Below are 27,054 nucleotides of genomic sequence, written 5' to 3'. Positions count from 1 at the left end.
CAGGGCCTTTCACCTACCAACCATCCCTGTGCATACCCTCTTTAACCCGGAGAAGAGGACATCAGAAAATAAAACAAAAGCAAAAACATGGGAGATAAAAGAGAAAAAAAGATCACAAAAAAATAAAGAGAGAGAGAGGTGACAAGGAGGACTTGTGGTTCTTCGTCTTTCAATTATGTATATTAAGGTTATTCAAAGTATCCAGGTGTATTCCAAGATAATAGCCAGCTGTTCCTCATTCTGCTAGGCGATGTTTCCCTAAACTTCAACCCCAGACACCCCCAGTTTCATTCATTCTTCTTTCCACACAAAAAGTCCATAAAGGGGCTCTCCAGTTCTTGTTATCGCTCAGTGTCAAGAATGGTCTTCTCACAGTCTGGTATGTCGACTTTATCTAAAATAACATCCATTATTAGGATAATAAGCCATAGTTACTCACTTGTTCTGTATTCATTTTGGAGTCTCTTGATACCCAGAAAGTGGCAATTCAGAAGCATTACTGCCCTCTGGTCATGGAAGCAGAGGATAGCCATCATGGCTAGCAACCATTGGTCGCCTTCTTCCATGAGCTTGCCCACTCCCCTTTTAAAGCAATCCAGGTTGGTGGCTGTCACTGCTTCCTGTGGGAGGGAGTTCCGCAGTTCACCTACATGCTGAATGAACAGGCATTTTAGCTTTGGTGCCTCCCAAGCCTTTGGTAACCAGCTGAGCCTCCCCTCCCTTTTCCTTCCCAACAGAAAAGAGGAAGAAAAGCTGCGGCGAGAGGAGGAAGAGAAGGAGAAAGAGCAGTCAGAAAAGCTAAGGACTCTTGGGTATGATGAATCCAAATTGGCGCCTTGGCAAAGGCAGATCATCCTCAAAAAAGGAGACATAGCGAAGCACTAGGACCCGGGCGTCCTTCAATCTGCCCACCTGCCTGGTTCCACTGTGCTTGGAGATGCTTCCATCCTGTAGATCTCAGACCCTGTGAGCTGTTTGAGAGGAGGAGGAGGAGGAGGAGGAGGAGGTCTGTTCCTGCCCACCCCTACCCCACTTCCTGTTTCTGTGCTTCTCTCTCCTCTCAGCAAAACCACACACACACCTCCTTTACCTATGCCATCTCTCTCCAATTGCTCGTTCCCCCGATTCTTCTTATTCATTTTGTGCCCGTTTTCAGACCAGCCCCACCCCCACCCCCTCAATGTGAGGACAGGCATAACATTCTTAAGTTTTGCTGGAAGGGATGTGAAACTGTACCCTAAAATATAATGTACCGTTTTCTGTCCTGGAATGAAAAGAAAGAAAGAAAGAAAAAACCAGAATGCCCATGTACCAGTTTTCAGTGTGTCGGGAAGCACCAGGGATGAGCACTGACTGGCTAGCACCTGGGACTTCACCAACCCTGAGAAAAGTTTTGCAACTTGTTAGTATTTCTGAATTGAATTAATGTTCACAATGCCTTGTTAAGAAGCATTTGAAGCAGGGAGGTGGGTGACGTACTGAAAGGTGGGGAAGGATGTGCATAAATTCACTTGTGTGTAAGTCAAGTTGAAGCTGATGTCACACCTTGGGGGAGTGGGAAAACTGGCTGTCCGGAGTGTTATGTCTGTCTTCACCCTAAGGCTAAGTTGAATATGAAATCTAGCCACATGGCAACCTTAGCAACTTACAACACCCTCCACCCCCACTTGGCTGGTATGATATCAACTGCTTAATGTCCAAATGTCCATCTGTGCAATAAAATAATTTCTCCAGATTCGTCCTTTGCTGCTGTCTTGGCTAACCCAAGAGGGTTGGACTAGATGACCCTCTTGGTCCCTTAACTTCTATTCCGAAAGTGGGCATGACTGAACAAGGTTCTTCATAATCCCATCAAGCTCTTTGACCTCTCGCTCTTAACTTGCAGAAGCAAAAGAATAACCACTGAAAAAATGGATCGGGAGATTCTGCAAGCTTGCTGCATTTGCATAGTTTAAACAGGTTGCAGAATCTGGTGTTCCTTGATGCAGAAACCGGATGAAGAATGTTTTAAAGCTCTGTGTATCCTGTGCATGTTTACTTGGAAGGAATTCCCATTGTCTTTATGAGTACAGTGGTGCCCCGCAAGACGAATGCCTCGCAAGACGGAAAACCCGCTAGACGAAAGGCTTTTCCGTTTTGGAGGTGCTTCGCAGAACGAATTTCCTATGGGCTTGCTTCGCAAGACGAAAATGTCTTGCGAGTTCCTGCGATTTTTTTTCGCTCCCCACCCCCTTTTTCTAAGGCACTAAGCTGCTAATAGCCTTTTAGCAGCTAATCCACTAATCCCTTAAGCCTTTAATAGCCGCTAATAGCCGCTAAACTGCTAATAGCGCTAATCCGCTAATGGGGTTGCTTCGCAAGACAAAAAAACCGCTAGACGAAGAGACTCGCGAAACGGATTTTCATCTTGCGAGGCACCACTGTACTTATTTTATTGGCAAAGGAGAGGGTGTGGTTTTTTTGCGCTCAGGCCCCCTTCTCCAGGATGGATGGGCCACAGCCCTCTTTTTATGTCTGACGTCACCCTTTCTCTGCCAAGATAATCTGTCTGCTGCAAACTGACCTGGGTAGCTTAAAGTATCATGGAGAGCAGCGTTCCTCAAGCACCCTGCCCTTTTCATAATAGAACCTTGTAGACAAAAGGTTCTGCTGGTGCACATTTTATTTTGCAAAGGGAAAAGGGCATTTCTAAATAAAAGGGTTACAGTTTGAAATGTACATCTCAGTAATTTGGATGAGTTGAAGCAAGAAGTTCCTTTAGCTGCCATATTTTCATTAAAGGCACAGCAGCTCCAGCAGCGCTCTGTAGATTTCTTCAAACTCTTCTTTTCTATATGGCTTTGGGTCCTGTCCACCTTCGAGGCCTCTGAAGGTTGGGGATTCTTTTGATCCCAGAATGTTGACCTTATCAGCTGTTAAAAAGCAAGTCCCTCTTCGAGCTGGGCTTTCCTTCATTTTTTTCTCGCTTCTGACCTCTCCCTCAGGATGGAATCGCTTCTACACAGACTCCCTTCTGCTTTCACTGATACAACTGCAAGAACGCTTTTATGCCATCCTGGTTGCTGAAGGGTGGCAATTAAGAGGGAGTGGACTGGGTAGATGTGTGTGCGTATATGAACCAGCCAGAATTCCTCCCTATGCCCCTGTTGTGTGACTCACTTTGCCTCCACTGAATTCAATGGGACCTAGGATAACTAACCTTCTCCGGATCAGCCATCAAGGGCCTATGAACCACATACAAAACAGGCAGCTGTTATTCTGGACACAGAAGTAATATTTAATAACGTAGAGTGTATGGTGTAGTGGTTAAGAGCGGTAGTCTCATAATCTGGGGAACCGGGTTTGCGTCTCCGCTCCTCCACATGCAGCTGCTGGGTGACCTTGGGCCAGTCACACTTCTCTGAAGTCTCTCAGCCCCACTCACCTCACAGAGTGTTTGTTGTGGGGGAGGAAGGGAAAGGAGAATGTTAGCCGCTTTGAGACTCCTGAAGGGGAGTGAAAGGCGGGATATCAAATCCAAACTCTTCTTCTTCTTCTTCTTCTTCTTCTTCTTCTTCTTCTTCTTCTTCTTCTTCTTCTTCTTCATTTCTTTTTTACTTTATTTCCTGAAACTGAAATAACGATGCCATGGTGGAAAGGGTTTTTGAACAGAGGGGGAATGGAAGGGAGTCGTAGGCGGAGGTGTGGAGCATTTTTTTTTTATTTAACAAAATGTATATACCGCTCAATTGTTCAAAACAAAACTCTAAGCCCAGGAAGTTTAGCATTCAACCAGCACCCAACGCCAGTGTTTGCTTTGAAGGAGTGGCCATGGCAGAGAGCGCGAGAGCTGGTAGTCTCTAGTTCAAATTTGAATGACAATATTCACAACTCAGCTTGAGTGCCCCGTTGCTGCAACCAGCAGGGAATTCTGAAAATGGCCTTGGAAATGTAGCACCAGAAAAATGACAGAGAACTGGATGTTTCATAAATAGCAATACTGCAGCATCCTGGATTTGGATGACGGCCCTCGAATCCCAATTCGCTGCTTGAGACCGGAAATTTGAAAGCTGGAGGGTCCCCAACAGCTAGCTGTCTATTCTCTTCTTTCTATGCATAAAAACACAGGAAGCCAAACCTTTGGGTCCGCCTAGCTGACGGGCAGGAGTGTCTCCAGCAAGGGTCTTCCCAAAAACCCCTAGAGATGGCAGGAACGGCACCTGAGGGCCCCCCCCATGCAAAATATGTGCTTGAGGGTTTACCACCAGGGCATCTGGTGTGTACAAGTTGTTGGACTAGATGGGCCATTGGCCTCATCCTGAAGGCTGTACTAAAGTTCTTATGCTGAGCTCCCTCTGGCCTACAGACACATTATTTAGTCTGCAGGTAGACCACCACTTCTCTTGACAACCCTTATGAACATCACCTGAGGTCCTTTTCTGTGGGCTGGCTCAGAGAGAGTTTTAAGGCATGGCAGTGAGGAACAGGGCCTTTTCTGTGGTGACCCCCCCACCTGCAGAATTCTTTCCCAAGTGAGCCCTGCCTGGTGCCGACACTGACATTTTCTTAGAACCTGATTAAGCCCTCATCTTCACTCGGGCATTTGATAGGATTTGGTACATGATTAAAATAGATTGCAAGACGCCTGGAGATTGCCCTGTGTTTGGCCACTTAACAAATTAAAAAACAGTGAAAGCCAATCAAATTGCAGACTTCCTGGTGTGGGAAAACTAGGAGCTCCTGGGACCATCACGTGTATCTTTCCAGGGCTCAATCAGGTTCAGAATCACGAGCCCCTGGTTGTTAAAGTGCGTTAGAATTGACATAGTGAAAACACATAAATACATTTTTCAAAACAGGCTTCTGGCACTCTTGCCAGCCATTGGGTGACCTCCTGTGAGGTCACAGAATGTTCCTGAACATTCCAACTCTTGAGTGGGGAGGCTCAGTCATGGAATGCTCAACCCTGCTGGACACTGAAGAAATCGGAAGGGTGGTTTGACTGAGAGGAAACTTGCAGAAGGGCTCAGAAGGGCTGAGAGGTGAGTGGCGGGTGGGCAAGGGGCTGTGGGAGAGAAATATTCTGGTTGTCTCATCCTTCCTGTGGGCAGCCAAGCTCTGAGGCATAAGTCTTGGCCATAATTTGTAGCAAGGTGTCCTGCTGAATCACTAATAGTACCTTAGAGCATTTTAGTCTGTGCAAAGCATTTCACGTACATAATCTCAGCAAACTTTACATCTACCGGCATGTAAGGTGGATGAAGTATTATCTCCCTATCTCAGAGGCCACCTGGGATATCCATTGGAACTGCATCATCCTTGGGTTGCAGCTCAGTGTCTTAGGCACTACACATGTTCCAGAATACCTGGAGTAGGATTTCAATGTCACTGCAAAGTTCTATACCTGCAGTGCTCCTTCCATGAGGTTGGAGCTCTCTGTTTCCTTTGCCCCAGCGCAAGTCTGTCTGAGATGGGGTGGGGAACGGCATAGCTCAGATCTTTGCCCCCACCTCATCTCAGGGGCTCCCCTGCTAGCTGTTGGCGTGCAGCTGCTCTCTCAGTTCCTGGGCGCAGCCGCCCAGCTGCATGCTCTCCAGGACAGTGAAGATGGCGTCTGCCGAGGGCCCCTGCTGCTGCTGGCACCAGCACTTGAGCATCTCATACTGCTGCTCGCGGAACTGCGAGTGCTCCAGCTCCACCAGCTCAATCTCCCTGTCGCGCAGGCCCAGACCCCGCACAAACTCTTTCCAGCGCCGGACTGGCACAGCGTCAATCACGGCGTACATGTTTCTGCCTTGCAGCAAACCACAGATCAGGGGTGCTCCGTTCACCAGTCTCTCTTTCTCGGCGAGGGGCGCAGCGGGAGGCTCTGAATGGAGAAATAGGGGGGGCATCGGCACCGTGCCTGCAAAAACAAAGACTTGGCTTTACCAACCGCAAAACTCTGGGGGCATCTTCCAGCTGCAGCAGGAGGTCTCAAGGGGCATAGACACTGGTCTCCGAGAGCAATGGGCACGTCGAAATTCTTGGAGAGCTTCTGCATGAGCTGGACATGATATTTGCTACACCTTTAGTGGTTAGGTTGCTAGGAAAAAGGACCATCCACACTGAACATTTAAAGCATTTGAGATTGTCATGGCATCCCTCAAAAGAGTTATGGGAAGTGTAATAGCAGCTAGAACTTCATATGCACAGAGGTGGAAAGAGGAAGGATTACCAAGGAAGGAAGAATGGCTTATGAAAACGATGGACTGGGCTGAAATGGCAAAATTAACTGCCAGATTAAGAGGCCATAATGATGAAGTGTCCAAGGAGGATGGGAGGATGGCAGCATTTGAAATATAAGCGGTGGATTAATGATACTGGAGTTTAGCTAGTAAAAACGCATGTGTTGTAAAACAGCTAATAAAATGGAGTAAAAAAAATGAACACCAGGAAAGGGGTAGGAAGTCAAGAAACTTTATACATTTTTTTTAAAAAATAATAATCATAATGTTCTGGAATATTTTTGGAGATTTAATATACCGTACTTTTCCGTGTATAAGACTAGGGTTTTTTTACTTAAAAATAATGTTTAAAGGGGGGGTAGTCTTATACATGGGGGCAATCTCCCCCCATTTTCTTAATTTTTAGTCCCCAAAAATAGGAGGTGTGTTATACACAGAAAAATACAGTAAATGACTGGAGAGAGAGAGAGAGAGAGAGAGAGAGAGAGAATCCTGGGAACTGTAGTTCTTGGAGGGTGCTGGGAGTCAGTAAGAGGACCCTCCCGCCCCCGGTCACAGAACTACAATTCTCCAAGTGGTTTAACAGTCAATTCCTCTCTGCATTGAACTTTTTTCATTAACTCCCTTGCCAGCTTAGGCGAGCTGTTATTATTTCAGCCTCAGTTCTTTATCTGCAAAATGGGTATAATTGCAACAGCTGGACTTATACGGATTGATCTATATATTGTAATCGGTCTGAAGCACTTTACATGTGTAGGGGATGTGACCACCCTGTGGGAGCCAGCCCAAGACATTTTTCTGCCTGAGGCAGAGGATAGGATCCCATCCTGCCCTCTTCCATGTGTAGAAGCTGTTCAGGCTGACTGACTGAATCTTACTTCAGCAACAGCCTGGGGCTACTGAACTTCAGTGAACCAGCTGAGAGGGCAAATGGTTGGCTTGTGGGGCACACAGCTCCCATCCCCAACAGAGGTGAATGGACTGGAGGAGGGTCTGCAGCTACAGCCCCTAAACGCTCTACCCAAATGGCAGGACCGGTCCTGTTTCCACCTTAGGATTACCATTGCAAAGGTGTTTGGTAGGCTGGCCAGTCTGGACGCATGGAGATGTGGAGTAGCTCTTCTCAGCACGCGGGGGAAATCTCCTTATACAGTACACAATGAAGGCCGCTGCCAGAAGCATCAAGCATCCACAGACACCTATAGCTTAGAAGACACGCAGGAAGAGACCAAAAAGTGAGGAATCAAACACCTAGCCTTGGCCAAGCTCCCCAGATATTGTACTACCGCAGTGCATTGGCACATACAGTTGCAATCGAAATTATTCAAACCCTCCCCCCATTGAAAATCAGGTATATTATCACAAATTTACAATCTTCCAGCTGTCCGCAATGAGCAAATCAAACAGAAGCAATTGAAGGAGCTCAACACAATGGATGCCTCAAGCGGTTTCCCCAAATGCAACTGAAATTGCAACTTATACTGGCTTCTCCAGGCTCACTGTTATTCAAGCTCAAGGTGGCATACATGATTCTGCCTCACCTTCCCCCCCCCCTCACACACACAACAACCCTGCGAGGTTGGTTAGACTGAGAGACAGTGACTGACGCAAAGTCACCCAGTGAGCTTCATGGCTGAGTGGGGATTTGAACCCTAGACTCTCCCAGGTCTTAGCTGAACACCCTAACCTCTGTACTGTACTGACTCAACCTGAACAAAAGTGGCATGGAGGTCCCATTTAACCATTTCCAAAAGTGAAAATCTGGACGCAACAGTTGTTGAGAGAAGAAGAAGAAGAAGAAGAAGAAGAAGAAGAAGAAGAAGAAGAAGTTGTTGTTTTTGAGCTATTTTTAAGGAAATTTGCCAAAATCTACACTTCTGACATGGGTTGCCATATGTCCAGATTTTCCTGGACATTTAAGCGATTTCCCCCCAGACACTGTTTCCAACGGCCGAATCCTGGCAATGTATGGCTGAACCCAGATGGATGGCAACCCTAATGTAACACACATTTAACTTCTCCTTCACAAATTTGTCCAACCCAGTTGTAAAGCTTCACCTGAAGATGCCATTGAGGACTGAACCTGGGGCAAGTAATGTGACTCTTACTTTACTATCTTAGAGCCTACGGTTGCCATACGTCCAGATTTTCCCAGACATTAATTGGGATCTCAGTGGCAGAAGTGATATCTGGGGGGAATGTCCAAAAAGCGGAAGTTTGTTCTGGATTTTCGGCAACATAACCAAAAAATTGCATTTTGGTGGGGATTTTTTTTTTTAAAGTCAACAATTTGTTTGCGTCCATATTTTCACTTCTTGAAATATGACAGCCCTATCATAGACTATGTTTCAGTCGCATAAGAAACAGGTTTCCATGCACATAAACACCCCTTTCTCCATCATCCAGGCAAGCAGAAGGTGCAGTCACAGGCCATAGACACATTGCAATCAAGCCAAAGTACTCCAGGAAGGTGCGAAGTTCAGGCTACTGTGAGGCACGACCAGAGGAAACTCCCAAGAGCCAGGCAGAGCAGTGGCGTAGCGTGGGTTGTCAGCACCCGGGGCAAGGCAAATAATTTGCACCCCCTAACCCGGGGCAAGGCAAGTAATTTGTGCCCCCCCCGCTGCACTGTCCCTCCCCCAGATAGTCCCTCGCTCTCTCTCCACACCGCACCGCACCGCACCGCACCGCACCGCACCGCACGCCTGGCACCCTCCCCTCCACAGTGGGCGGTGACCCGGCAGCTTGGCTCGGATTTGCACAGCCAGCACTGCAGTGAGAGAGAGTGAGTGAGCCAGGTAGGGGCAGAGAGCTGCGAGCGCGAGCGCCCCCCCCCGATGTTGCGCCCGGTGCGGCCGGCCCCCCCTGCACCCCCCACGCTGCGCCACTGAGGCAGAGTGCTGCATTTGGCCCCTGACCCTGAGGTTACCCACACCCCTCCAATAAACACTAAACTGAGCTCATAACTCCAGGAGTGACATATCCTGGGATTGCCATGACCTACCAAATTTACAGTCCTTGCCGCAGATTTCAGTTCTCGGACTCTTGCTGGAAGACAAAAAGAGTTAAGTCCTTTAGGTAAATATAGGCCACAAAGGCAGCCCATTCTCCCAGGCCGCACTGCAGGGCTGTTGTGTTACAGTTGGAAAGGGAAGGGGTGGGAAGAGGCTTCTTTTGACCACCCCTGCTTTCATCACAGCGACCTGTTTATTGGGTGATGACAAAGTGATTCAGGGAGAGATCACTTTGTGAGGGGCAGGGGATAACGCGTGGGGACTTGCCTGCTTGGGGTGGTGGGTACCGGAAGTCGTGAGGCATCAGAGTTAGACCGCATTCTTGCTCTGGAGGGGAAAGATAAAATAAGTTTCTAGGTAGTCTGTTGAAATCTAAAGGCAGTCCTTACAGAAATGCTTCCTGAGGTCAACTAAGCAAGAGGTGGGATGGAGAGCTTCCGATGTCTGCGTGAGAGATGGTGGGTGTGAGCAGAATAGAGTTCGATTTGGTAGGCAGAGTGCAGGAGCAGGGTGTGTTTCGAGACAAGCAGATCATAGACAGAAAGAGACAGGCTCCACTTGTAGATTGCAGACCAGTGGGGCTTAAGCCCTCAAACAGAAGGGTGGCAATGCAGGGGACTGAAAGAAAGGGGTGTGTTGGGGTGGACAAAAGGTGGAGAATGTCTAGCTTGGGGTAACACATCCCTACGGGATAAGGATGCTAACCAGGTTTCCCCAACATGGCTTTCTCCAATTCCCACCAGCCTGGCCAACATGACAAAAGAGCGGTAAGAGAGGAAGGGCACTGCAATACAAAACCATCTGGAGGGCACCACGTTGAGGAAGGCTGGCCTCAGCATTCAAGGTCACCAAAACTGGGTAGAGCAGAATTCAGCTGTGAGCCCACAAAGAGGCCCAAGGCCATGGTGGTGGCAATGGGGACACCAGAGACATTTGGAGAGGGACTTATATGTTAATTGCGGAGGCTTCCGAGCTGATAGGAGGGAGCTGGAGAGGGCTTGGAGCTGAACTAAGAACACAGAGACAGTAAGCATAATAAGAAACTGCAGGAACGGAGAGAATTTGTAGGTTATGCCTGGGTACAAGCATTACAAAGGACAGGGAAATGATGTGTTGAGGGTTGCTTTGTGTTGTATGTCAAAGAGAACATAAGGACACTTGAGAATTTAAGAGAGACTCATCCACAGCATCTCTATGGGTATGTTCTGGGTATAAGCTTTCGTGTGCATGCACACTTCTTCAGATACTTCTGTTTCAGTGTAACTGAAGTGTATCATGAAAGCTTATACCCAGAACAAACTTAGCTGGTCTCCAAGGTGCTTCTGGACAATTTTTTAATTTATTTATTTAGACTGTGTCAGACCAACACGGCTACCTACCTGAATCTCTATGGGGGATATGGTACTAATGGTGATGATGATTTTGATAAAAATTATTGGTTGCTTTTTGCAAAATAAATAAATACATACATAAAAATCAAAGAAATTTACAAAAGATTTTACGTGGAGCTTACTGGCACCCACTGACTAAAATGACGAAGATAGGGCTTGGAACATTGCAATTCTCATTGAATTCTTACTGTCCACATCACCATTGACATTACATTTGCTGCCCGCCATGTTGGTTTATTTCCCAACCCAGCTGACTGCCAACAATTTAAAGTCCAAGGCTGATTCTCCAAAGGAATATACTTGAAAAAGAGAATGAACCAGCCCTAAATGGGTAGTGTCAACTGGCAGGTGCCAGTGATGAATTTGCATGGCAGACCAGAGCTGCTTCCAGACGGCTGTTTGCAAGTCGGATTCAGTCATGGAACATCAAATTCAGGTTGTGCAGCTGAAATTGACTTGCTGCAACAAACCAGCTTTTTTAAAAAAACAACCCAAAAAAACAACCCTGGACTTTTTGCAGTAAGGAAAGTGGTGGGAAATGGAATGGAAAGTGCAGGATCACAATCCATTGGTGCAAGGCAAACAAATCAGAGTGAATACTCAATAAGCAGCCCATTTTGTATATGGGAAACCATATCAGGATGAAAACTCAATAAAAAATTATCTGGAAGAGTCCAGAATGGGTCTGTTCTGTGCTCGAAGATTTAACTTTCAAAGATCCTCAGGGGAAGGTGCTGAACACGGCTAGCAAATCCCACACTCACATATTTTTAGCAAGGGAACCAGGAAACTGAGGCTGATAAGCAAGGAACAATAGAGAGAGTATCCCCTGCCCTATTTTGGTGTGGTTCTTTAAATAAAATATGGCTGAGAATGTGGCAGCCCTCTTGGGAGACCTTTAGCCAAAGGGAAAACCAGGCCTCACTTCTAGTTTCCACTCCTCCCTCAGAATTCCCCATGGAGGAAGGATGTCAAGAACAACCAAGGACATCTCACGTTGGGCATGGCTGGCAGCTTTCTCCAGATAGGCAGAAGCCAGGCAGGCAGTCTCCACACTCCGTGTTCGCGTTTTGGGAGCCTGCAAGGAAAGAGAAGCCCCATGGTAATCGGTTTCGGGACCAGTTTAGGATTTCAATACAGCCAGCCATTTAAATGCAGCTCTACTAGTCTCCTCTCTCTCGGAGGGTTGGACAAGGCCATGAGTTTTGGATTCATTTGGTTTCCCGTTTCTCCAATCTTATGTTGAGTTTGTCACATTTCTGCATCGGCTTGCCTATATATATATATATATATATGCAGGTTTTGGTGTCCTCGGGTGTCTTCCCGTGTAAAAGTTGGGGTGTCTAGGCGACGTTTCGACGAGGTCTCACTCGTCATCTTCAGGCTGGTGCTTTCGGCTTCTTGTTACTGGAACAGAGCAGGATCTCAGTGTTTGAGTTCCTATAAATACTGTTGAGGAGGTGTGGTGTATAGCCTCCAATGTTTTGGGCAGAGAGAAACGTCGCCTAGACACCCCAACTTTTACACGGGAAGACACCCGAGGACACCAAAACCTGCATTCCTGTACCCGTGAAAATCTACGAAAGCAAATATATATATATATATATATATATGTATGTAAAGGTAAAGGTACCCCTGCCCGTACGGGCCAGTCTTGCCAGACTCTGGGGTTGTGCGCTCATCTCACTCTAGAGGCCGGGGGCCAGCTCTGTCTGGAGACACTTCTGGGTCACGTGGCCAGCGTGACAAGCTGCATCTGGTGAGCCAGCGCAGCACACAGAAACGCCGTTTACCTTTCCGCTGGTAAGCGGTCCCTATTTATCTACTTGCACCCGAGGGTGCTTTCGAACTGCTAGGTTGGCAGGCGCTGGGACCGAGCGACGGGAGCACCCCACCGCAGGGATTCGAACCACCGACCTTTCGATCGGCAAGTCCTAGGCGCTGAGGCTTTAACCCACAGTGCCACCCGCGTCCCATATATATATAATTCTTCAGCATTTAACACACATTTCTCCTAAATTTCTCGACAAAGCCCTGACAAAGTCCTGCATAGAATCATAGAATTGTATACAAATTACTTAAAAAGACAACAAAAAGAATTGGACTCCTTGGCAGGTTTTGAATAAACATACACAAATTTATTGACTGTTAACATAATAGACAGATAATATAAGGATTTGCCGGTATACAATTTTACAATATGCAGAGAATAATATGTGTTGAGAAATCAGAGAGGAGCTGAGGGAAGTCTCGGGGGGAGGGGAGAGGTTCAATGGGGAGGTGGGGGGAAGGGGAAAAAATAATGAATATGATATGTTTTGATATTTTGTTATGTTGAAATTGCTATTTTTTAAAAAAAAAGAATAATAAAACTGTAGAGTTGGAAGGGACCCTAAGGGCCATTTAATCCAAACTCCTGCAATGCAGGCATCACGTAGCTGTACTCTTAGTTGGCAATTGTGACAACTTGCCTACACACGCACACACACACACACACACACACACACAGTGAGTTTTAATTTCATTCATTTCTATTTCTTTTTGGTAACTTGGTTGATGCTATAAAAATTATCAAGAAGGGGGGTGGGGGGACCAGAAAAGAAAAACTTAATTTATCTCTTGTTCAATTATGCACCTAATTTATCTCTTGTTTGGGAAACAGTGATCCAAAGGCAGATATTGAGCGCTTTGGGATACTCACAGTTCTCCTTTGTTTGCCGATTCATAGACAAGCAGTCTGTGCATTTCTGGCAATCCAGGTGCCCACGATACTTGAACTCCTCAAAGTAGCCCGACTTACAGCCGCACACTGTGTTGTGGAAGTCTCTGCAGGGTGTCATGACGACTTGGTTGCTTGCATCTGGATTAATCAGTTTGCTTTTACTGTACATTAAATCAAACATCTTTGGGAGGTTTTGTCCAGGAAGGAAGCATGAGTAGAGGAGGCTGGACTCAGCACCCTTTCCCTCTCCTCCCTGTTTCTTCCATGCAAGGGGGGGGGGGGATAGCTTCCACCCCAGCCTTGCCCCAGCTCTGCCCAGCTCTCCCAAACTACCCCGCTCTGGATTCTTACCTTCACAAAATGCACACCCAGAACAGCATCTGGCTGCAGGTTTTTCGCATTCTTCTGCTATCCAGTACATATTTTCTGCAAAACAAGCAGACCCCTTTGTACATTTTCTATTTTAAAAAACCACAACCATGTTCCAGAAAGGGCCAACTTGGATACCTTAAGAGAATCATCCATCGTGTGAGAAATACAGTGGTGCCCCGCAAGACGAATGCCTCGCAAGACGGAAAACCCGCAAGACGAAAGGGTTTTCCGTTTTCAGAGGTGTTTCGCAGGACGAAATTCTCTATGGGCTTGCTTCGCAAGACGAAAATGTCTTGCGATTTTTGAGGGGGTTTTTCCGCTCCCCAACCCCTTTTTCTAAAGCGCTAAGCTGCTAATAGCCTTTTAGCAGCTAATCCGCTAATCCCTTAAGCCTTTAATAGCCGTTAATAGCCCTTAAACTGCTAATAGCGCTAATAGCGCTAATCCGCTAATGGGCTTGCTTCGCAAGATGAAAAAACCGCAAGACGAAGAGACTCGCGGAACGGATTCTTTTCGTCTTGCGAGGCACCACTGTAAATTACTTTTGGAGCCAAAGGTCGTAGCCAAAGGGGGCTTCGAACCTTCAAGCCTTTCCTGGAAAGCCCAGCTTTCTTTTTTGAAAACATGCGAAGAAAGATTGCAGAGTTTGGGACTCTTTAGATTAGAGGAAAGGCGAAGAATATGTTTATAAAATTATACACGGCATTGAGAAAGTGAGCAGAAGTTTTTCTCCCTCTCTCATAACACTAGAACTCAGAGATGTCCCATGAAGCTCAATGTTGGAAGATTCGGGATAGATAAAACAAAGTCCTTCAAAGTTCAACTGTGGAACTCTCTCCCACTGGAGGCCATGATGGACACCAACTTGAGTGGGTTTAAAAGAGGATTGGACAAATCTCATGGAGGAGAAGGCAACTGATGGATGGCTGCTAGCCGCAATGATAGCTACATTCTGCCTCCACAGATGAAGGCAGCAATGCTTGTGGAAGCCACCGGAGGGGTGAGGGCTCTTGTGCATGGGTTGCCAGTTTCCCACAATGGGCATCTGGGTGGCCACTGTGAGAACAGGATGCTGGACCAGATGGGCCATTGGCCTGATCCAGCGGTCTCTAGCCTCTGTAGTAAGAAAGCCTCAGAAATACTCACAAATGCTCTGTTCGTGACATATGTTTGCAAGCCATCATTCAGCACTGTGCATGTGTTGAACACAGAATTGTAGAGTTGGAAGGGACCATGAGGGCCATCTAGTCCAACCCCCTGCAAGGCAGGCATCTTTGGCCCAACATGGGACTCGAACTCGTGACTTTGAGATTACCAACTGAGCTACGACATATACTTATTTTGTTAACCATTACAAAAAACACACATATGCAAGATAGTTAGGGACAGGGGCCCCTTCTGGCCCTGTAGTTTTTTTACCAGCTCTCACCCGCCCCACATTTCCAACGCCCACAAGATTCAGGAGGAACCCCAGCCGGACTGAAAGTGCTCCATCCCTGCAGAGGGACTGCAGCCCCCGTCACTTACCATATGGGCACCTTCGTGGCGGTGTGGACTCCCGCCCGTTGCGAATCAGCACCTCTTGTTCCGAACTCCACAGGCTCCTTGGGGTCCCTTGTTTCCGAAGCGTCCTTATGAGCTCGCCCTGAGTTGTGTTACCCAGATTTCTGGAGCTGCAGGCTGAGGTCAAGAGAGTCATCAGAAAGGCCTGAAAGAGGAAAGATGGAGAAAAAGAGCCTGTGCAGCAGCTCTGGAGGCTTGACTGCTACAGAAGGGATGCCTGGGGAATCGCTTGAAGAGGGACTATGAAACAGATTTTCTCCTGTCTGCCCATTCAGCTGCATCACAGAACAGAATCTTGCTGCAATTACTTAGTTCTCTACAATGGACTTTGCTGCTGCTGCTGCTGCTGTTGTTATTTTTTAATATCCACATATTAAAAATCTACATACAGAGGTACCTTGGTTCTCAAACTTAATCCGTTACGGAAGACTGTTCCAAAACCAAAGCGTTCCAAAACCAAGGCACACTTTCCATAGAAAGTAATGCAAAATGCATTAATCCGTTCTAGACTTTTAAAAACAACCCCTAAAACAGCAATTTAACGTGAATTTTACTATCTAACGAGACCACTGATGCATAAAATGAAAGCAATAAACAATGTACTGCAGTCACTCAATCAATCCATCAATCAATCAGTAGCCGAACTGGGTTCTACACAGTCACAAAAACAAAACAAAAAAGCTGCAAAAACAAAAATGCAAAATAAATAGCAAAAACAGACAGACCTCAGCGTAAGACCCAAAACGGAACTGTGGCACTCAAAATGGAACTGTGGCACTCAAAATGGAAGTGTGGCACTCAAATCAGAAGCGTAACACTCGAAATTCAATGGGGCTTAGGTAAGTGGGGTTAGGCCAGGGGTCAGTAACGTTTTTTAGCCGTGGGCCGGTCCACCGTCCCTCAGACCATGTGGTGGGCCGGACTATATTTTGGGAAAAAAATATGAACGAATTCCTATGCCCCACAAATAACCCAGAGATGCATATTACATAAAAGGACACATTCTACTCATGTAAAAACACGCTGATTCCAGGATCATCCATGGGCTGGATTGAGAAGGTGATTGGGCTGCATCCAGCCCCCTGGCCTTAGGTTGCCTACCCCTGGGTTAGGCTTTCAGCCATGCCCCACTTTGTATTGTGCATGTTAAAGAACAAACGGATGACATCCCTCATTATTGTAGTTTCTCCCCCCCCCCCCAACATGGAATTTACCTGCTAATGTCCTAGGATTTCTTTTTCTTTTCTTTTTTTTTTGTCCTAGGATTTCAAGTTGACAACCCCAAAGTCATGTTGATCGCAAACATTTAAAGCATAAATTAGCTTGAGCGTTACATTCCAGTAGAGGCGCACGTGTGACCATATTCTTTATAAAATATCCATTTATGAAATAAAATGTTGCATTACACAAATAACTTTGTGGAGGGAGCCTGTAAACTGTTCAGTGTGTCCACGGGAATTTCTTCAGCCCGGGAGACAAAGACCAAAATGTCAACAGCATGCTAAATTGTCCTTTCCCTGATGCCTCAGTGAGGGAAATGAGATCCACCAGAGTTTATACGGACACATGAAATCAAACTAGCGAGGTAGGCTGCAATCCCAACCAACAAATCCCGAATTTTGCAGCAGTGACCGCAGTCACTGAAACCTGCATTATGTGAAGGAACGCTATGCCCACCAGGTGGTGCTGATGTCTGTTTTGCCTGGAACCTAGGGCCAAATCTGCTCTATATAAAGCAGTATCATACCACATTAAACAGTCATGACTTTCCCCCACAGAATCCTGAGAACTGTCATTTGTTAAAAGTGCTGAGGGTTCCCTGCGAGGAGGGATTGACAGGTGAATTGTAGGGTTGTATTCTGGGAATTGTAGGGTTGAATTCTGGGTAGAACAGGAATGCTGGAGACACCATAAATAGCTCAGCCAGTAGAGCACGAGACTCTTAATCTCAGGGTTGTGGGTTCGAGCCCCAAGTTGGGCTTTGCAGGGGGTTGGACAAGATGACCTTTGTGGTCTCTTCCAACTCTATGATTCTGTGGTCCAGATGCTCAGCTCCCATTAGCCTCCTTGGCTACAACTCCCATGATCCCTAGCTAGCAGGACCAGTGGTCAGGGATGCTGGGAATTGTAGTCTCAAAACATCTAGAGGGCCAAGGTTGAGGAAGCCTGCTATAGGCTAAGCTGATTGGGGCTAATGAGAGCTGAAGACCAGCACCATGGAGGGCATAAAAATATCAGAAGAGCCTGCTGGATTACGCCAGCGTCCCATCTAGTCCAGCATGTTGTTCTTGCAGCAGGCCAACCAGATGCCTGTGGGATGCCTGCAGACAGGACCCAAACACAAGAGCAACCTCCACTTTTGTGGCTTCTGGAAAATGGCATTCAGAAGCACACAGGAAACCAGGTCCACCACTGTTGGGGCAGAACGTTCAGCGATATCTCCCTATATACATAAAAATGTAAGGCTGTCATCACCCAGTCCCCGTTGGAGGATTTGTAGTGCCTCATCAGAATCCTTGATTTGTATGAATCCGTGGCGGAGGAGGGGTTTGAGTGTCACAGTGGCCAATCAGGTGCCCTGTTGGGAAACCCACAAGAAACACCCATTCCCTCCAACATTTCTCCAATGAAAATAGGGACTTCCTATTCTATAATAATGGGACGCAGGTGGCGCTGTGGGTTAAACCACAGAGCCTAGGACTTGCTGATCAGAAGGTTGGCAGTTCGAATCCCTGCGACGGGGTGAGCTCCTGTTGCTCGGTCCCTGCTCCTGCCAACCTAGCAGTTTGAAAGCACGTCAAAGTGCAAGTAGATAAATAGGTACCGCTCCGGAGGAAGGAACACGGCGTTTCCATGCGCTGCTCTGGTTCACCAGAAGCGGCTTTGTCATGCTGGCCACATGACCCGGAAGCTGTATGCCGGCTCCCTCGGCCAATAAAGCGAGATGAGCGCTGCAACCCCAGAGTCGGTCCCGACTGGACCTAAGGGTCAGGGGTCCCTTTACCTTTATTGTATAATAATAAAAAAGTTATTACAGTGGTACCTTGGTTTACAAACACCTCAGGTTACAAACACTTCAGGTTACAGACTCCGCTAACCCGGAAGTACCTTGGGTTAAGAACTTTACCTCAGGATGAGAACAGAAATCATGCAGCAGTGGTGGGGTGGTGGCGGGAGGCCCCATTAGCTAAAGTGGTACCTCAGGTTAAGAACGGTTTCAGGTCAAGAATGGACCTCCGGAACGAATTACGTTCGTAACCAGAGGTGCCACTGTATTTATACCCTCCCAATCTGACTGGAGACCATGAAGCTGAGGCTCCAATACTTTGGCCACCTCATGAGAAGAGAAGACTCCCTGGAAAAGACTCTGATGCTGGGAAAGATGGAGGGCAGAAGGAGAAGGGGACGACAGAGGACGAGATGGTTGGACTGTGTTCTTGAAGCTACAAACATGAGTCTGACCAAACTGCGGGAGGCAGTGGAAGACGGGAGTGCCTGGCGTGCTCTGGTCCATGGGGTCACGAAGAGTCGGACACGACTAAACGACTAAACAACAACAATCTGACTGGGTTGCCCCAGCCACTCTGGGTGGCTTCCAAAATATATAAAAATATAACAAAACATTAAACATTTTAAAGAACACCTTCCCTATACATATGTCTTCTAAAGGTTGTATAGTTACTTATCTCCTTGGTTTGGGGGTCGCGTAACACCATATCCTCCAACATTTCTCCAATTAAAATAGGTAAAGGTAAACGGACCCCTGACCATTAGGTCCAGTCGTGGATGACTCTGGGGTTGCGGCGCTCATCTCGTTTTATTGGCCGAGGGATCCAGCGTACAGCTTCCAGGTCATGTGGCCAGCATGACTAAGCCGCTTCTGGCAAACCAGAGCATCACACGGAAATGCCGTTTACCTTCCTGTCGGAGCGGTACCTATTTATCTACTTGCACTTTTGACGTGCTTTCGAACTGCTAGGTTGGCAGGAGCTGGGACCGAGCAACGGGAGCTCACCCCATTGCGGGGATTCAAACCGCCAACCTTCTGATCAGCAAGTCCTAAGCTCTGTGGTTTAGCCCACAGCGCCACCCGCATAGGGACGTCCTAAAGAAAAGCGGGACATTCCGGGATCAAATCAGAAACCAGGGTGGCTTCTGTAAATCTGGGATGTTCCCTGCAAAATAGGGGCACTTGGAGGGTCTGTACACCTAAGCACGAAAGTGTATGTGCACACACACAATTTTCAGCAACTGGAATTTAGAAAGCAGAGCAGAGCTGCTACAGGGGAAATGTACAATGATGAGGAATGATTCTTGGTACAAGAACGGGGGTGTTGCAAGGAAGCCCCCTTATTTTAACCTGCGAGGCCTTTCGAGCATCTGCTCTCGCTCATCTCACAGGCAGAAGAGATCGGAATCGTAGTTCCTCTTGCTGCTGCTGCTCTGGTGGTGGTTTTCTTAAAGGCTGGTAATTTTTCAAAGCTCCTTGGGTTGAACTTATCTGATATGACAGGGGAAACACCGCGAGTTGCCCGCAAAAGCACCCTCCCACTCACTCCCAGTGTGCGGCGCCGATAAGGCCCCGTTCAGCGTCACCCTGGTGGTGTGGGTGTTTGCCAGCATACTCCAATAAAGTTTGCAAAGGAGAAAGGGGAAAAGGCACGCCACACGACCTTGCGTCTGTGATGAGACAGCTGAGAGCTGCCTGCCCACCAACGTCTCGCCTGTCGCAATCCAAATGACTCCTCACCATAACCTGAAATTTATGTTTGAGGTCAATGACTCGCCCTGTCACCACAACAGCCCCAACAGCCAGCCCAGCTGATAACAGGGCTCAGAGCAACACAGACCCCAAACACACTTTGGGTGTAACTTATTTAGCTCCATCAGCAGAGCATGAGACTCTTAATTTCAAGGTTGTGGGTTCAAGCCCCACGCTGGGCAAAAGATTCCTGCGTTGCAGGGGGTCAGACTAGACAACCCTTGGGCTCCCTTATAACTCTACCATTCTATAATTCTAATAGGAGAAGGGATAATGGCCCATGGGTACAGTGGTACCTCGGTTTACGAACTTAATCTGTTCCGGGAGCCCGTTCTTCAACCGAAACTGTTCTTAAACCGAGGCGTGCTTTCCCTAATGAGGCTTCCCGCTGCCGGTGCCCTTCCACCGTTCGGATTCTGTTCTTAGACTGAGGTAAAGTTCTCAAACTGGCAAACTACTTCCGGTTTTGTGGAGTTCGTAAACCAAATCGTTCTTAAACCGGACTGTTCTTAAACCAAGGTACAGCACTCGTTTTGCGTGTCACTGCAGACAATATTGACCTAGGTGGCCTGACTGACACAGCTTCTGGCATTCCTAATAGAGTCCCGGAATAAGAAATAAATTGGCACTCTGCACATGCTTACTGAATAATCACAGCTAGTTCTTGCTCATTTATTGCTAAAACTTGTGGAATATCCAGTGCTGGGAGACTCCGGACAGATAGCAGAAAGACCTTCACACAGCACAAAGTTGAACAATGGAACTCCATGCCACAGGATGCAGGAATGGCCACCACCTTCATACCCTACAACATTTCTCCTATGAAAATAGGGACATCCTATTCCATAATAATAATAGTAATAGTAGTAGTAGTAATAATAATAATAATAATAATTTTAATTATACCCCTCCCATCTGACTGGCTTACCCCAGCCACTCTTGTCATCTTTCAACATACATAAAAGCATAACAAAACATTAAACTTTTTTTAAAAAAAGAACTTCCCTATACGGAGCACCCTTCAGATATTTTCGAAACATTTCTCCAATGAAAATAGGGACTTCCTAGTCTATAATAATAAAAAAGTTATTACAGTGGTACCTCGGGTTGCAAACACCTCGAGTTACAAACACTTCGGGTTACAGATTCCGCTAACCAGGAAGTACCTCAAGTTAAAAACTTTACCTCAGGATGAGAACAGAAATTGTGCGGCAGCGGGACAGGTTCCAACATTTTAAAAAACACCTTCCCTATACATATGTCTTCTAAAGGTTGTAGAGTTACTTATCTCCTTGAATCGGGGGTCGCATAACTGCATACCCTCTAATATTTCTCCAATGAAAATGGGAACATTCCCATTTTCTCCCAAGGAGAAGCGGGACATTCCAGGATCAAATCAGAAACCGGGACGGCATCTGTAAATCCGGGACTGTCCCTGGAAAATAGGGGCACTTGGAGGGTCTGCATCTTAGATGGCTTTAAAAGAAAATTAGAGAAATTCCTGGAAGACCAGTCTCTCAGTGGCTCCTAGCCATGATAGCTCTCCTCTGCCTCCACGATCAGAGGCGGCAAATGCTTCTGAATACCTGTTGCCGGAAACCGCAGGAGGGGAGAGTGCTGCTGTTGTGCTCTGGGTCTGCTGCCAGGCCTGTGGGGAACCCACAAGCCGGATTCAAGCACCAGAGAACTTTCCCCTCCTGCCGTTTCCAGAAACTGGTGCTCAGATGCATTGCTCCCTCCTGCTGCAGAGGCAGAGCTTCGCCATCATGCCTACTAGCCAAGTGCTCCATCAGTTGGAGTCCAGCAGTCTCAGGAAGGCACCAGGGTTGGGGCCGGCTGCCCTAGGGACCCAGTATTGAAGCCCGGAAGCAATATCTCAGCAGGCAGGATGTGCTGCACCTTCTATGGCACTGCAACCACAAGCCAGGACTGATAAGAAAAAGCCAGGAGGGCTGCTGAGGCAGCTCTTTACCAGAATAATCGTGCCCTTTCCCCGAAGGATCTCTTGGTATGCTTTACCTTCCTGGAAACAGTGTATTTGGCCCCAAAGTGTCAAGGTTCGGGGTATGACTTGCCCGGGAAAGGAATTAAATCCCAGTGGAGAAGAAAAGAATCATCATGTTGGAGCTCCTTGGGATTCATTTAGTCCAACCCGCTCCCACCCCGGGTGCAAGTCAGGGTCTGCAATGGAGGAGGTGATGGTAGATTGAATCCCCGCAGTAAAGCACTGCCTCCTGGGCCAAATTAAGACCTTTAGAAGGCCTAAGGCAGCACTTATAAGATTTTGGTGCCCCCATATATACCTGATTCAAAATATAAACAATAACAAACCGTAAAATAAAATTTTAGTTTCTAAAATGAAACGAAATCTACAGTAAGTAAGAAAGTAACAACACTTTGGAGGTCCCGAGTCTCAAGGAGGTTAGATTGATCTCAACTAGGGCCAGGGCCTTTTCAGCACTGGCCCCGACGTGGTATAACATGGTGTCACAAGAGACTAGGGCCCTGCGGGACTTGACATCTTTCCGCAGGGCCTGCAAGACAGAGCTGTTCTGCCTGGCTTTTGGTTTGGACTCGGTCTGACCCTTATGTTTCCCTTCCCTTATGGTCTTGATTTATTAGCTACTTTAAAATGAGGCTGCATTTTAAATTGCATTTTAACCTGTATTTAAAATTGTGGGGTTTTTTTCGTTTCTTCCCCCACTCTCTTTTCCCCCTATTATGTTTTTATTGTGATTTTATTGGTGTTAGCCGCCCTGAGCCCGGCTCTGGCTGGGGAGGGCAGGGTATAAATTATTATTATTATTATTATTATTATTATTATTATTATTATTACGTTGGAAAATAATGATTATTTTTGGTAAACTTCCACCTCATTAATTTTTTCTCCCACTTTTTCTAATTGCAAAGTCTTTGGTCAGACCCTCGAAACTAATATCACATAACACATCTGCTTCTATACTTAGCAGAGATAAGGCATACAGTCCGCCTTGTTGCCTAGTTGTCCTGTTGGGATTTGTAATAGACTTCGACTGAGAAAATGAACACTCAGCTGAGCAATTTGGGACCGTTAATGCTAAAAACCTAGCAATGGAAAATTTATGTGTCGCCCAACCCTTCCCTTGATGCCCTAAGCATGTGCTTATTTTGCTTAATGGTTGATCCAGCCCTGAGTCCAACTGCCACCCCGGGTGCAAGTCAGGGTCTGCAATGGAAGCTTAAATACCTGCAGCAAAGGACCCCACTACCACCGGCAAAGGCAGCCCCTTCTAGTGTTGAACAGCTTGTACCATGAAGATGTTTCTGCCAACATTTTGTCAAAATCTTGTTGCTGTGCGGTTTCTACCTGTTGGGCTCTGGAGCAACAGAAAGCCAACGAAGGCTTGCTGCTGCAGAGGTTCAGCCCCCGAAGTGGTGGGGCACTGCAGGAACAGTGATGGGGACCTGAGGGTCTTGGAGGCGAGGGGTTTCTCCCACTCTCCCTGTTGCACAATGGTAGGAACAACTCAGCCAGGCTTATTACTTCTCATGATCTGGATGCGATGATTCTGTCACACAGCCAAAGTCCACATTTGCTTTTTTAGCCGTGGCAGCACGTTGCTGGTTCACGCGAGATCCTTTTTCACATGTACTAATGTGCAGTCCAGTCTTTGCCTTGATCTTTACGTATTCCACCACCTACTAGAGTTGGAGAGAAAATTCAATTCCACTTGGCTTTAAAGCCAAATATATCGGGCTTGCCTTTGCTGGGGGGTGAAAACAAACATGAACCGATGGAACACAGCTCTCCTTTTTTTGAAATCCGCACTGATCTGAATTTTGCAATGTGGCTCTCCAGCCAGTGTTTATGAAAATGCATATATTAGAGGAAAGGGTGTGTAGAAATGAAGGAATTAGTGAAATTAGCAGGCAAAATGTATTCCATTAGGGGGGAAAGCTTGGAAGAAGAAGAAGAAGAAGAAGAAGAAGAAGAAGAAGAAGAAGAAGAAGAAGAAGAAGAAGAAGAAGAAGAAGAAGGTGTTTTGCTGGGAGAAATTAGCACTAAAATGCTGGTGAGTTTTCATGACGATTAAAAGAAACACACCACATATGGCTGCAAAATGCGAAGAACTGAATTTATGAACGCAGCAGATGAGATGCTGATAGTTTATAGAAATATCAGGTCCATCAGCCTTCCTCCTCCTCCTCCTTCCCCACCCCCTTCCTCTCTCTTAAGTTTGCCATCCTCAAAAACCCCATGACCTCAGAAGAGGTCTTGTTGTGGTTGCACCAGCCCTGTTCTTGTAAAGCCCTCCTACTCAAAGCGGGACAGATTGCGCATCACCGTGGGTGAGAGCAGAGCTGAAATGAATAACCCCCCCAACTTCTCCTCTGACCTGCTCCTCCAACTTCTCCTCTGAGAATTGTGATGATGTCAAACATTCCCCACTTGCATTGTGCCAACATCAGCAAATCCACACCTGCCAATCAAACATTTCAGAACCTATCTGTCTAAAAAGCCAGGGCCCAAAAGCCCCGTCACAATTTCTTGTGACAAGTAGAGGGGAGCCAGTCTTGATTAGTGTCCTCCTGGAGGCAATGGAGAAAAAGTTTTCGCTTTTTTAATGCAGGAGTTTGATTCTCTTGCTGCTGGTTAATGTATTGGTGGTGGGTGCTGCTCTCTGCAATATTGATGCCACTGCTGTTTTCAGCAAAATAATAACCAGGGGTTGTTTTTGCTTTTTACCTGTAAGCTGCTCCAAGCAACTCTTCTAGCCTTAGCAGTTATCATTACTCTGAGTAGGACTAGTTCTATATACAATCCATTGTGTTTTTGCTTGTCAAATTTCAGTTCCAAAACTCAGACCGTGAATTTGGAGATGAGCATCTTAGTATATATATAAAAAAGCCACATAGCACAACTGGAAACTTCCTCCAAGTTTTGCATCCTCTGCTCCTCACCCTCAGAAAAAGTTGCATCGCCTTGAAGGTGGAACAATCTTTACATTAGACACACACACACAACCCACAAACCATTACAAGCTTTCCCTCTTATTCTCACCTTTAAATAACAGATCTTCAAATATTTTTTGGACCACTTGACAATTGTAGGGGATCCTGGCAGATCATTTAATAAACCTTCCCCTCCAGCATGCTGACATCACCACCTAAACTAAAGCTATAATATGAAAATCATGGGGCATGTCACTAGCAAGAGAGCCATTGCTTTGCTGGGGGGAAAGGATTAAATGGCAGCCCCCACCCCCTTCCACATGTACAAACTGACCTGGCTTGCAGCTGAAACAAGTCTCAGCGCCAGAGATGAGTCAATGTCTTCTACTGCCCCTGGAGCTAGCTTTGGGGGTTCAGGAAAAGTTCCCTGTCCCGCATTGCCCCAGTGGTGGCTGGTGCCCATTGGGGCTGGTAGGAAGAAAAGTGGGGAACCCAACAGTAGGGGGCACTAGTCCCCATGATAAACAGAGCCAACTCATTCTGGTTTTGTCCCTATCCTCCTTCCTGCTGAGTTGTAGGGGGGGCAGGGGGAGACAACCCTGAGGTTGAGGAAGCTGGCAGTCAGGGCCACAGTGTGGACTGGTTGCAAGAAGGCAGGTAGATGCGAGTTGACTGAGGTTGGTTGGGCAGTGACCCACTTACCCCAGCAAATGAGAATCTATACCTTCATCCTCCAACACCTCCAGGCTACTCTCCATTATGTCCTGCCTGAGGCAGCTGCCTCATCCTGCCTAACAATAGGGCCGTCCCAGAACTTAAGAAAAGGATCAGGCCAATAGCTCGCCTGGTCCAGCTTCCTGTTCTCAGATGCCTATTTGGGAAGGCTGAAAGCACGACCTGAGCCCAAGAACATTCTCCCTTCCTGCAGTTTCCAGCAACTGGTATTCAGAAGCATGAATTCAGAAGCCATTGCGGCTGGTAGACACAGATAGCCCTCTCTTTCAAAGCCATCCAGGTTGGTGGCCATCACTGCTTCATGAGGCAGCGAGTTCCATAGTTTAACTATGCACTGTGTGAAGGACTCTCCTTTCTCTGTCCCGAATCTTCCAACATTCTGCTTCAATATCCACAAGTTCTCGTGTTGTGAAAGAGGGAGAAAAACTTTTCTCTCTGTGTTTTCTCCATGCCAGGCGTAATTCATTCGCTTCCATCAAATCGCCTCTTACCTTTCCTCTAAACTCAAAAGTCCAAAATGCTGCAACCTTTCTATGTAGTGCAGCAGCCCTCTGCTAGCAAGAACCCATTTGACGACCCCACAAATCTATGCTTCTATGACTACTAATGCTTCAGCATTAGTCAATGTAGCCCCCGGAACATTTCCATGGCAGCGTTTCTGAACCTTAACCCAGCTCCACAATCGCCTTCCATGGGCATGGGACCCCAGAACAGCACTCAGATTCCCAAGTGGCAGCCAGACCCCGTAGATTTGTAGGACTGCATTAGGATATTGCCAGTTTCCTTGTCGACCCCCTGCAAAACCTGCCCTCCCTGCGTTTGCCTACTTACCACAGCAGCAGGGGGTCGCTGCCACCTCATCATTCAAGTTCGGGATGAGGAGCCCATCATCTGCAAGGATCCCCAGAGGAACAGCTGTCAGGGGCCACTGGAGACTACCAGGAGGCCGCCGAGGATGCAGCCTGGCAAGAAGGAGGTCCTGGGGAAAGCAATGAGGGCAGAGGGTGTCCTCAACATTTCACCCAGCGGACAGGTGGGAAATGAGGGCAGAGCCATCACAAAGAAGCCCTTCAGGCAAAACCACCGTGGGAGGAAGGAAATGTCTGTTTAAGAGCGTGGCTGTTCAGAGGAACCGTTCAGAAGTCCGCGGGAAATCCAAGACCAGGGCGAAAGGGGCAGCAAAAAGGGAGCTGGGCAGCGTCAGGACTCGATCCGAGGTCTCCCCCAATGCTGGGGCCCTGCGGATAGGGGCCCTGATTCATCGCCCAATTTAGAGCAGTGCTTCGAGAGCTCTGCGGTGTACAGCGAAGGGGAAATAAAAGGGAAAGCACTTCTCGTTCCATTATGAGTTTCTTCT

At 47.1% G+C, this 27,054-nt stretch overlaps 2 protein-coding genes across 7 annotated transcripts in view; one reads left to right on the top strand and one right to left on the bottom strand.

The window, feature by feature from the left end:
- ESPN (espin) overlaps positions 1 to 1,735 on the top strand; it is a 105,855-nt gene extending 104,120 nt beyond the window's left edge. For both annotated transcript variants that reach the window (XM_083452120.1, XM_083452119.1), the window contains one exon: positions 738 to 1,735. Coding sequence is in view for 1 of the 2 variants with exons in the window: in XM_083452119.1 (XP_083308245.1) it covers positions 738 to 885 (148 nt within the window). In the remaining variant the exon portion in view is untranslated. The remainder of the gene's footprint in view (positions 1 to 737) is intronic.
- TNFRSF25 (TNF receptor superfamily member 25) lies at positions 124 to 27,054 on the bottom strand. Of its 5 annotated transcripts, none has more exons than XR_014514204.1 (9): positions 26,529 to 27,040; positions 15,233 to 15,413; positions 13,313 to 13,759; positions 11,608 to 11,689; positions 9,484 to 9,547; positions 9,211 to 9,250; positions 7,268 to 7,411; positions 5,384 to 5,884; positions 124 to 394 (listed from the first exon to the last, which is right to left on the bottom strand). XR_014514204.1 is itself a non-coding variant. In XM_083452175.1 (9 exons), the coding sequence occupies exons 1-9, from the start codon at positions 26,559 to 26,561 to the stop codon at positions 5,511 to 5,513; spliced, it is 1,152 nt and encodes a 383-aa protein (XP_083308301.1). In that variant the 5' UTR covers positions 26,562 to 27,054; the 3' UTR covers positions 3,685 to 5,510. The 5 variants fall into 5 exon arrangements, 4 of the variants coding, with proteins under 4 accessions (XP_083308301.1, XP_083308299.1, XP_083308302.1 ...); XM_083452175.1 differs by lacking the exon at positions 124 to 394 and having other exon boundaries at positions 3,685 to 5,884; positions 13,313 to 13,471; positions 13,685 to 13,759; positions 26,529 to 27,054; XM_083452173.1 differs by lacking the exon at positions 124 to 394 and having other exon boundaries at positions 3,685 to 5,884.

Source organism: Podarcis tiliguerta (genome assembly GCF_965153285.1).
Source record: "Podarcis tiliguerta genome assembly, chromosome: 8".
NCBI lineage: Eukaryota > Metazoa > Chordata > Lepidosauria > Squamata > Lacertidae > Podarcis > Podarcis tiliguerta.
The sequence above is the reverse complement of the archived record's forward strand: the minus strand, read 5'-3'. Positions and strand labels throughout refer to the sequence as shown.

Excerpts from the sequence above, each read along its gene's own strand:
- TNFRSF25 (XM_083452173.1), bottom strand. The coding sequence starts at position 26,561 with ATGATGAGGTGGCAGCGACCCCCTGCTGCTGTG. Across the intron at positions 15,414-26,528 it reads AGCGACCCCCTGCTGCTGTG|GCCTTTCTGATGACTCTCTT; the intron begins GTAAGTAGGCAA and ends TTCCTCTTTCAG. Across the intron at positions 9,251-9,483 it reads CCACCACCCCAAGCAGGCAA|AGTCCGAGAACTGAAATCTG; the intron begins GTCCCCACGCGT and ends TCTTCCAGCAAG.